Below are 12,057 nucleotides of genomic sequence, written 5' to 3'. Positions count from 1 at the left end.
ACATTAAAAAAGAAAATAGGCATATAAAAAGACTGCAGAATGGCAGTTTGGGAGAGAGCAGAAGGTCAATTTCTTGTAGAAAAGCAACAAATTTCCCTGAAAGCACTCTATAAAAATGTTCCACTTTATTCTAAGCAGGACTGGAGTAACATATAATGGAGTACTCTGCAAGCTTATAATTGACGTGAAGATTGTTGTATTAAGTCAAATTCATACCCATTAATGATCACACAATGTGATATGATACTATGTAGGCAAAAACTTTTATTATTATTATTGTTTGGTGCAACATAGGTAAAAGATTCAACCCTAGCATAAGTAACTGAATGACTGAAGAGAATAGTTTGAACTATGTCACTATTTTTACTTGAGTTTTTAGAAAATGAGAAAATACTACTTCATATATCAACTTAATTTGGGGGAAAAATATGACAAGACAATAAGAAAATGAAATGTCAAGCCTGATTAAGCTTATTTTAACTGGTTGGTGAACTCAATTTCAAATTTGTAAGATGGATTTTTATTCAATATTTCATTTTTATTATTCTAAATCTCTAACTAACATAATTGCTTCTATGTGTATTCTTTTAGATTAGGTGCCATTTTCTAATATGAATACATTTACCCAAATTTTCATGGCAAAGGAAATGCCTCCATATGTTTTCCTTCAAAATGTTACATGACAATTATTTTATCTACTATGTTTTTATTTTGTTAGAACTCCCATCAGCAAAAATAGGATACTTAAAAATTTGAGATCAATCATGTCAAATGAAATTCAGTAATTCCAGATAAAAATTACTTTTTCTATGTAAATTCATCTTTGTGAAGTACATTGGATAAGCAGTCATTTATCCATTCATTCAATAAATATTGAGTCCCCCACCATGTTCTATGAACCTGTTCCCAAGAATCACATTTTCCAATAGCAGACATCTGGGGTAATACTATAACCAAGAGAAGAATAGGGTACAATGACAGCAAAGAAAGGATATACATTTTGTTCCTTGGGAACTGGAAAAGGTTTAAATTAATATTTTTGGAAGTATGTAAGATTCATGGAGAATCCTTCAACACAGGGAGATTAACATGTCCAATGGCATGAGGACATGTATGAGCTCATTAGGTTTAGAAAAAAAGACTAAATTAGGTAAGACAAAAGATACACAGATGGGGGGGGCATGGGTTAGAAAGAGTCTTGTCAGATATGTAGAAACAAGGTTTTGGAGGATTTTGAGTCATATGGAAAAATATTCATCTTTCTCTTGTGTGCCTGCCTCCAAAAGGCTATATTCTTTCCACTATTATCTTGTGCTAAAAGTCTACCCTTTAGGTAATAGGAAGTTCATACTGGAAATGAAAGCTAGACTGGAATTGGAGAAACCTATTAGAGAATCACTACAGTGGTGAGAAAAATGACAAGAACCATTGAAATAAAGATAACAATGGTGAAGACAGTGACAACTCAGTCAAAGAGGTATTTTAAAAGCAACTCAGCTTTTTAAGTCTCAGCAGGACATGGCAAACAGCTGAATGTGTTAAATGAATGAAGAGTAAGTCAAAGATATCCATGCTCTTTCTCGTTTGGGTGTGTTTTACCACCATCCCAATATGGAAAGCACTAGAAAGAAAGACTTGGTATTATCATTGTCAGTGAGGAATGAGGTCAATTTTAAACACACTGAGTTTGAAATGTCTATAAAACATTCAGAAGAAACTTTTTTTGAGGCAGTTGAACATAAAGATAGGCCAGTAAAATAGACAAGGTTTATGAAAGGATAAGTGAGATCATCCAGTTAGTATCAAAGCAAGAGTCCTCAGCAAGACCAACATCTTAAGGGGACAGCAGGGTAGATGTCATTCTATAAGTCAACAACAATCTTCTTGGAGAAGCCAAGGATTTAATGAAAATCAAGAGCAACTAGTATTTTGGAAAGTCGGTAGGGAAGAATATTTTAAGAAAAAAAAGATGACAGTGGAAGATCAAGTAAATAAAGACTGAAAAATTATCTCGTAGACTAGAAAATGCAGGGGTCACTGGCAAGTTTGAAAATTCTGCAGTGCAATGTGGTAGGGCTAGGAACCATATTTACAGTATTTGAGGACTAAGGTGTGATATAAAAATAAGTGGAAATAACCAGAGTAGTTACTTTCAATGCAAGAGGCTCTGAAGGGAAGGGAAATACAACAGAGGAGTTTTCCAAGTCAAAAGGAAAAATATTTAAGATAAATGAGGCTCAACCATTTTATATATAGAGGGAGAAGAGCCGATGTGGAAGGAACACTGGAACTTAACAAAAGAGAAAATCTGTAGCACAAGCTCTTGCAGGAGAAGGGATAGAATATAGAGTAAAGGTAGAAATATTAACTTTGGTTGGAATCATAGTAATTATATATTTGTCCTCCTGAGTCAGGAGAGAGTGAAACCCAGACTTGGCTCATAAAAACAAAAGTTGTAGGTTGAAAATTTGGAAGATGAGGAGATTATGTTTCTTTCCATTATAAGAATGAGACTATCTGAAGACATTCAGGTTGTGGTGTTTTCCAGTCCTGACATTCTTTTTCTTTAATGTTCTACATTTAATCTATGAGCAAATCCTATAAACAATAAATAGTGTCGAATGAAAGAATTAGGACCCTCAAGACTCAGTGTGTCACCAGTCTTCATAACTGTATTAGTTCTCCTGTGGTGTTCAGTAAACTGGCTATTGAAACTGAAGAGCTAGGGGCTAAACTGATTCACTAAGAGTTGTGGAATTGAAGACACAAGTTGAGGGTGTTGTCAGAAAAAATGGTTGAAAAGCTGCATTATGGTGTCTAAGGAACAGAGCACGTAAGTTAAACAGAAAGTGGTCTAATAGCCAATGGTCTCAATGTCTTTGTGAACTCAATAAGAGAGAACGAGAGCTCAAAGAGTAGAAATGTTATATTTTGAGATTTAAGAGTTTAGCAGTAAAAACTTTCTGAGTTAATCAAGTTCCCCGGATAGCCACGTATGTTGAAGCTACTTAGGATAACAGGAAAAAATCTTATTGAGGAATAAACTGTGAGAAGCGTAGGTTCTCAGATACAGAGGAGAAGAATGTGAGTTCTGTGAATGTCTGCTTCCTTTATAGCTGTATTGGAAGTGCTAAAAGAAAGCCTAACACAGAGCAGACACTCAATATATATTGGCCTAAATGTTTTGATTAAGATTTATTTCATTAAAGCTTAAAATTAACATTATTCAATAAGGTGGGGATTCATTATATTTCCAAAGTCAGTGAACGGAGGAAGATGGAGGGCTGGATGTAGGTATACCAGGATGTGTGAGCCTCCAAGAGAGGCAAGTGCTCCTTGAGAGGAAAGGCCAAATGATAAACACCTCTGCATTCTCTCCAAGATTTATGCACAGATAGATGTTTAAGGAATGCTCAGAGTCACCATAACATGAATTCATTCACATGTTCAGTCACTCATTCATCCAATAATATTTATCAAATACTTAATAATTGCAAGAGTTAGGCTGAAGGGGCACCTGCGTGGCTCAGTCGGTTAAGCATCTGACTTCGGCTCAGCTCATGATCTCACAGTTCATGAATTTGAGCCCCTCATCGGGCTCTGTGCTGACAGCTCAGAGCCTAGAGCCTGCTTCAGATTCTGTGTCTCCCTCTCTTTCTGCCCTTTCTCAACTTATGCTCTGTCTCTTTCTCAAAAATAAACATTAAAAAAAATTAAAAAATAAAAACGAAAAGAAAAAGAGTTAGGCACTGAAGATAGAACTATAAAGAAGACACAAAATTCCTGTGTTAAGAAAGATTACATTTCAGGGGTGCCTAGGTGGCTCAGTCGGTTAAGCATCCAACTTTGGTCCACGTCATGATCTCAAGGTTCCTGGGTTCCAGCCCCAAGTCAGGCTCTGTGCTGACACCTCAGAGCCTGAAGCCTGCTTTGGATTCTGTGTCTCCCTCTCTCTCTGCCTTTCCCTAGCTCATGCTCGCACTCTCTCTCTCTCTGTCAAAAATAAACTTTAAAATAAAAATAAATAAGAAATTTAAAAAATTTAAATAAGATGAAATTACAACAAATTCTATGAAGGGATATATTTCCACTTACCTGGGCAGCAAATTTGACATTATATAATCTAGGAATGAACAAAATCAATGAATTGGAAACATCCTAGAATCATAAAATCACCAACACATGTGTTTTACTACTTACTTGCCTAGATATGAGCAATGAGATTAAGGTGTTCATAATTTTCCCCTGAGTCTATGTAAGTTCTTTAAAATAACTTTTTAAAAACTTACATTTTAATAACATACTTATTTTTTTAAAACTTTTTTTAATGTTTATTTATTTTTGAGAGACAGAGACAGAGCATGAGCAGGCAAGGGGCAGAGAGAGAGGGAGACACAGAATCTGAAGCAGGCTCCAGGCTCTGAGCTGCCAGCACAGAGCCCGACGCGGGGCTCGAACTCACGAACCACGAGATCATGACCTGAGCTGAAGTCGGCCGCTTAACTGACTGAGCCACGCAGGTGCCCCCATAACATACTTATTTTTGACAATGATATCTGACTGTCTGATTAAAGGCAAATAAAAGTAATCACACTTGCTGACTGTACTTAGAAAAATGTATGAAAATGTTCATAGCAGCCCATTTGCCATAGCAAAAACACGGAAACAACCAGTATGTCATTGACAGAAGAGCTAAATTACACAGTCATGAAAATATATACCTACATGGAGAACATGAGTGACTCAGGAATAATGTCGAGTGCAAAAAACAATTGCCTCAAGGTAGAGTATAATGCAACTCTTATAAATGTCAAAAACAAGAATTTTCAGGCATTCATACATTTTGTTGAAACTGCAGCTACATGCAAGGGGATAATAAACACAAAATTCTAATTACATATTACCTCCAGAGGGGGATAGGAAAATGGGATAGGAGAGACCCTATAAGTAAATGTAAAAAATGATATTTTAATTCTTGCATTGGGTTGTAGGTTCATGTTTACTGTACTTTTATACTTTGTGTGAGTGTGTAATACGAAGCATTTATTGTATATAGTTTTTAACAGCATTATATAAGAAATAACAAAGGACATAATATTTTTCATATGTTGGGAAACTAAGTGGGATTTTCATAATTCCTCATAACTACTCTGCTTTGCTAAAATTACAATTTTCACAGTAATAATTGTCATTTAAAATAAATCACGATCTTAGAGCACAAAATGTTTCACAGGACTCCAAACCTAAAAATGACTTAAGGAAGGAAAACAAAAATGGATTTCAAGAGAAACCCCAATTTAGCAAAATATTAACACATGCCTTATTTATCTCAAAGTTGTATCTGATATTTTTAAGTAAATTTAACTAAATTTATACACATACAGCAAGAAAATCAGGTCCATCTTTGTTGTAAACAAAAAGAAGCAACCCATTCAATTGGTCAGTTCTGAACTTCAAGGAAATCTCAAAATCCATTCCACCATGAAACATGTGCGACTGAAGTTCCAGAAACCCTTTAAAGAAAAGAATATGTACATGTCAGTGTGTATAAAGCAATAGTGCCAGCGTTATGAAGGTGTAACAAAGACTAGGACGAATACCGTCATTGAGTAAGTCTCTCGCAAAAGAAGATGCAAATCAATGTTGAGAAATCCCCCTTGTACTTGTACGGAAGTAGCAGAATGAACTGGATATACATTTTAAGAGGAAGCAATTTACTCTCTAAATCATGGATATAGTTAAGACTATTATTGTTTTATATCAGAATTCACGATAAGAAATTGCATTGACTAAGAGAAATTCAGAATAATGACAGTGTTGAGAAAAGAGCAACAGAAAAGTGCACAGACTGGGATATTATTCATCTTTCTATCCTGAAGGTGGTTTAAGCAACTGAATAAGTAACCAGCTTAGTTATAAACATAGGAAGCAGAGGTGGGCTTTTATCTGAAGTACTATCCACCAGGCCACTATATTCCCTTCCACTCCCTTACCCTGGGTGACGGCCAGGCAGAGACTGGGCTGGGGAGGTACGCCAGGTACACTGCTCCTCGCTTCTGCAGCAGCCTCTCGAGCAATGGCAGGGATGACCGTGACATCCTCCAGCTCCTCCTCACTAACCTACGCACCCCATTACATAGCTGACATTTTGCTCTCGAGAATATGGTCCATCTACACCATGGGATAAATAGATATTTGTGGATTCACCCGGTAAACATAACACTTCCAAAACATCTTTCCAAGTAAAACTGCATTCTAAGTAAAACATCTGGCATACCAAAAGATATTTTTGATACTACCAAATATAAACCAAGAATTGCCATGGGTTAACAGAGATCTGACACACGAATATATGTCCATGAGTCTTACAACTTGTATTACATATTCAGACTTGGAGGAAATGTTTATGTGTATCATGGCGTAACTAGTTATTTCTGTGACACTAGGTTCATAAGAGGTCAAAGTAATCGGACAGGAGGGATTAAATTGTGCAAAGGATAGAAACTAGCTGCTAAGCAACTGCTGGTGTCTCTTTCAGAACCTTACCTGTTCCTAGGAACTGGGCTCCCTCCTGTAGTGACGTGGGACATCCCTCCCAGCTGTTATACACGTTGACTTGCTCTTCAGCACTCTGCCAAATCAGAGGCTCCCAAATAGCAAAGGGATTATAATTCTTCATAAAATACATATCCTTGACACAGCCCACAAAACCTTTACGGATTATGTCTGTAGGGGTCGAGAGATATCAATAAATGTGTATTTTGGAAACATTCTTTCAAAGCAATTAATTTTATGTGTCATTCACATAAAAGAAACAGGCAATAGCTCTCACTACCTATTTACTGCAAACCTCTTAATGATTCATGTAAACATCACACCATTACCTATGCTGAGTGGTAACAGTTATAATGTCAGATCCACTGTTTCCAAAGAAATAGATGTTTATGTAGAAATTGTGGTTTTATGGGAGTAGCCAGAATATTGCCTTTTGAACTAACAAGAAGATTTCATCTGCCACTAGTCTTAAAAATAAAAGTGTTGTAACAAGTTTTTGTTTTTTTTTTTAAATTTTTTTATGTTTATTCATTTTTGAAAGACAGAGAGAGACACAGCACAAGCAGGGGTGGCGTGGTGAGAAAGGGGGACACAGAATCTAAAGCAGGCTCCAGGATCCACGCTGTCAGCACCAGGGCCCGACGCGGGGCTCGAACTCACGAACCGCGAGATCAGGACCTGAGCCGAAGTCGGATGCTCAACCGACTGAGCCACCCAGGCGCCCCAACAAGTTTTAAAAGTAAGATTTGAAGGAAGTGTTTCTATTAATCTAATCTCGTTTGTATTTTAGTTCTTTCATCATTATGAACCAGTCTATTACACAAGTAAGTCAATAATTTGATTTCATATTTAGGAATTAATATAATATTGAACTTAATTTTAGAATGCCCCGGACCAGGCAAAGGTAGGGTTTATGAACATAGCAAATAGCTGGTAATAGGAGTTGGGAAAGAAATGAAGTGAAATGAGAGAATTAGAACTAGAGAGCAAGAAAAACCTAGAGAAGAGGAGGCAGCATCGCAGCTAAGGTCACACTGCATCCAGTGATGTCCATACTGATCCACACAAAGCTTCGATCTCGGCTTTTGAGTTTATGACTTGATTCTAGGGAAGGTATTCACCAGCAATCAAAGTTCTACAAGGTCAGATTATTTATTTATTTATAATGGAGATATGTCCTCCACAGGAAGGGTACTTGGAGCCAGGTATGCTCTCTTCCCAGTGCCTGTTTGTACCATAGCCAAGACATGTGCTGGATGGACAAAGAACTGGGGCAAAGACTGAGAGCTCGCTTGCTCTCTCTCTCTCTCTCTCTCTCTCTCTCTCTCTCTCTCTCTCCCCCTCTCCCTCTTTCTCCCTCTCTCTCTTTTTCTCTAGTGGGTGTGTGTGTGTATGAATGTTTTCGAGAGACTTCTCTCTCTACCTGTCTAAAGTAGTCCAATAAAAACCCTCTCTATTCTAGAGATATCTGAGGAGGCAACTACATTCAGTCTTGGGTATTTAAATATATCCCTCTCCAAATTTCACTGAAAACATTTTATTCCTTTTGATCTTCTTCACCGTTATTCCTTGAAGATCCCCACCCATGAACAATTTATATTTATTTAGGTTCTAGCTCATGTGTAATATTTATGTAGTTACATTTTACTTCCTGGGAGAGACTGAGGCGATACCCTATATGCCCTTCAATGCAGACATGGGAAAACTACCCTAAAATCTTAGCAATGCTTTTGGAAGGATGTTTTGTTTTGTTTTTTTTTTTCTTTCTGCCTAAGGTTAATTCTGTCCATGGTAGTTTTTTATTGGTTTCATTTTGAATCTGTTTTTGTTCTCTCATTCCAAAAATACAGGAATTATTTTGTTTATGTCTTACAGTACTTATGGCATTTGCTTGACATTATACATTTATATATTTGTACCCTCTATTGTGGCAAAGACCACATTTTGTTCATCTGTGGATATCTAAGGTCTGGTTTAGAGCTGATCACATGCTCAATACTCAGGGAAGTTTATTTACCCTGTTTAGAGTATAAATCAAGCCCATAGTTTCCTATTTCTGTGTTGCTTCAGATTAAAATCTAAAAAAATTGACACATAATCCTAAAACAACATTTATTTTTTTAAGTTTATTTATTTTGAGAGAGGGAGAGAGAGTAAGCATGTGCAGGGGAGGAGGAGAGACAGAGAGAGGGAGAGAGAAAATCCTAAGCAGGCTCTGCACTGTCAGCTCAGAGCCCAATGCGGGGCATGAACTCATGAACCATGAGATCATGACCTAAGCCAAAATCAAGAGTTGGATGCTTAACTGACTGAGCCACCCAGGTGCCCCTAAAATAACATGTTTTTGACTGAAATTAGTATCATTCACTTCAAAAGTTTAATATACTTTTTAATAAACTCTTTTTATATATCAGGGGCTGGCACGAAGAATTTAAATGCAAGTAATACATGGTTCCTTTAGAAAAAAGGAAACCTAAGGGACATTTTTGTCTTGATACAGGAATAGCATGAGATAAAATATAATACTATTATTCATACCTTATAATAATGTACTCATACTTGATCCTGTTGTAAATTTTGGTGACAACATATAAATCCTAAAGAGGAAACTCACCAGGATCCTTCCTGAGGATGGTATAACCCTGTGGAAGCCCTCCCACAAACACTCCCGTGTTCCCTCCGATAATAGTGCTCCCATTCGGTGTGGCCGAGGAACCTATGGAAAAGGAGATGAGAATTTCAACTTCCCCGGAATAATCTGGGTTCTGTTCACTTAACAAATGATTAAACCCTTCACTGAGCTTCTGGATACCACTCTTGCTTGGTTCTCCTCTTTGTTGTCTTTCTTCAATGGTTCTTCCTCGCTGTCCCAACATCTTGATGCTGGAAGGACCAGGTCTCCTGCCTTCTCAGAGCTCTTTCTCTCCCCACATACATGGGTATACGAAGTCCTCTAGATGACTTGGAGTGCTTGGCACCTATGTGAACCACCAGCCCCAAAGACCAGAGGAGGCCTGGGTCCCCAACTATGTTGTGTTCACAGCACACATCTGTTATGATTTCTAACTCCATTCTTCCTTTGAAGGAGAGGTGTTTTTTTGTTTCCTCAGACTCAGAGCCCAAACCACTCTAATTAGCCTTACTTCCATGTGGTCCCTTGGTAAGTGCATGCCATCCTCAGCTGACAATTCCCAATGTATATCTTTAGTCTGGAACTCTTCCCTGAACTCAGACTTGTACCCAGAAGTCTACCTGATATTTCCACTTGGATGCCTCATAGATACCTAAGACTGACCATGTTAACACTGAACATCTCTCTATATATCAGCTTCCCCCATGATCCTGTCAACCTTAGTTATGGCAGCTACATTCTTCCAGTTGCCCAGACCCCAAACTTAGCAGTCATGTTCTACATTAGGGACTAGCAAACTCGTTATGTAAAAGGCCAGGTAGTATATAATTTAGGCTTTGTAGACCAGGCAGCTTTAAGTGGTCACAGGCAATACAAAACAAATGGGTAAAGTTGTGCTCCAATAAAACTTTATAAAATAATGATGAGCAAGATATGGCCCACAAGGGGCTTGCTAATCCTGCTCTACTGGAATCAAATCCTTTTTTTTTTAAAGTAGGCTTTATACTCAGCACAGAGCCCAATGTGGGGCTTGAACTCACAACCTCAAGATCAAGACTTGAGCTGAGATCAAGAGTCAAATGCTTGACCCACTGAGCCACCCACGCACCTCTTGAATCTAATCCTTTTAATTTAACATTTACAATATACCCAGATTTCTCATTATACCCACAATTTTACTTCTTTGGTTCAAGAAACCATTTTTTTTATTGCCTGAATTATTTTATAATTATTACAGAAGTTTGTTAACTGCTCTCCATGTTTCCACCCTTGTTCTCTTTAAAATTCATTTCAAAAGAGCAGCCAAAGTGTTCTTTTTAAAGAAAGAAGTCATAACATGTCACTCCTTTCTTGACATTCTCCAATGGCTTCCCTTTTTCCAAGTAAAAGTCCAGAAAACCCTATGTAAAAAGCCCTAATGCCTCCCTGATTGCAGCCTATTATTAGCCCCTTCACCCACTCTTTTTCATAGTGACCTCTTTGTTGGTCCTTAACATGCCATACATATGTTCCTACCTCAGGGCCCTGGGACCTACTATTCTGTTGGCTTGAAACATTCTTTTCCTGGATATTTTCCTGGCTTATCCACCTACTCTCTTTTAGGTCTCTGTTCAAATGTCACCTTACCAAAGAAGACTTCTCTAACAGTCTTTTATGAAATCAAAACATTCCCCTCTCCAATACATGCATGCGTGCACACACACACTTTCTCTCTTATCTTGCTTTATTATTCTCAGAATATACACTACCTGATACTTGTTCAATATTTATTCTGTTTCCTGCCCCTCTTCCGCCTAAAATGTAAATTCTGCTCTTTGTAGCCAGTGTTTCTAGAGCAATCCCTGGGACACAGTAGGTGCTCATTACAATTCCATATTTCCTGAATAGATTAATAAAAGCCTGCATCATTATACAGGTACTGTAAGTGTTTTATAATTATCTACGGATAGTAGATAGGGTAGGATGGAAAGAATACTAAACTTAAAATTGCAAAGACAGGATAAGTAAGTGTTGAAAGAATGCTGCCTACCAGCTGTGCAAATTGGGAAAAGCTATTTACCTTTTCTGAGCCTCAGTTTCATCACTTCTAAAATGTATGTAATGACCACTTTACTTTGTCTTTCGCAGGTCAAAAATAAAATGAGAGAACATAAGTAAAAGCCCTTGCAGACTGTAAAGCATTGCAAAAGACAAAATTGCTACTGATGACTTTGCTCTTATTTTTGCTTTACTGAAACGGTGCGTAAAGGAGGAAATGGTTGCCAGACTTCATCATTTTGGGAGCACCCCAAAGGCAAATTCAACAGCAATTCAGGCAAAATGGAGAGGAAATAAACGTGAAAAAAGAGATGTAGAAATACAAGCAACAGAAAAGTATGGCAACGTTAGCATATCAATAGTACCGTTCATATATATAGCTCTTACCTGTATACTGCCCATCAAGTGTGATTTGGCCGAAAGCCTGATGCCTAATAGCAATTATTTCGTGCCATTTGCCATCGTTATATTGTTTACCACCATCATTAGTTGTACTAACTTCCATTGAAGAGCCCTTAAGGAAACAAATGAGTGAATGAGTGAGTGAATGAATGTATATGTTTACAAACTCACACACATATATTTGTAGATTTGCTAAAAACCAGTTTATAAGCTTTGACATCCCCATGATGCAAGCATGCCTATATTTCAACAGAACTCAAAGTGAAAGTTGATGCCTGACATCATTCTGGATTTTCTGTGATGTCCTCCTAGAAACAGTACTCAAATCTGAAAAGATCCTCTCTGTGGAATAAAAAATCTCTTAAAAGTACACTTGCATTTTGAGAACTTATATTCATTAGAAAGATAATGAATCTTCTACTCTAAAAGTT

General features: G+C 37.4%; 1 protein-coding gene across 3 annotated transcripts in view; it reads right to left on the bottom strand.

The window, feature by feature from the left end:
- The window catches only part of USH2A (usherin), a 739,062-nt gene that overhangs the window by 426,830 nt on the left and 300,175 nt on the right, over window positions 1–12,057 (bottom strand). For all 3 annotated transcript variants that reach the window (XM_019465619.2, XM_053908979.1, XM_053908980.1), the window contains exons 23-26: window positions 11,612–11,738; window positions 9,170–9,271; window positions 6,547–6,726; window positions 5,383–5,513 (exon numbers count right to left, since the gene is read on the bottom strand). In XM_019465619.2, coding sequence (XP_019321164.2) covers window positions 5,383–5,513; window positions 6,547–6,726; window positions 9,170–9,271; window positions 11,612–11,738 — 540 coding nt within the window. The remainder of the gene's footprint in view (window positions 1–5,382; window positions 5,514–6,546; window positions 6,727–9,169; window positions 9,272–11,611; window positions 11,739–12,057) is intronic.

This window comes from Panthera pardus, unplaced genomic scaffold (genome assembly GCF_024362965.1).
Source record: "Panthera pardus isolate Hobbes unplaced genomic scaffold, ASM2436296v1 HiC_scaffold_21, whole genome shotgun sequence".
NCBI lineage: Eukaryota > Metazoa > Chordata > Mammalia > Carnivora > Felidae > Panthera > Panthera pardus.
Note: the sequence above shows the minus strand (reverse complement) of the source record. Positions and strands in the feature narration are given on the sequence as shown.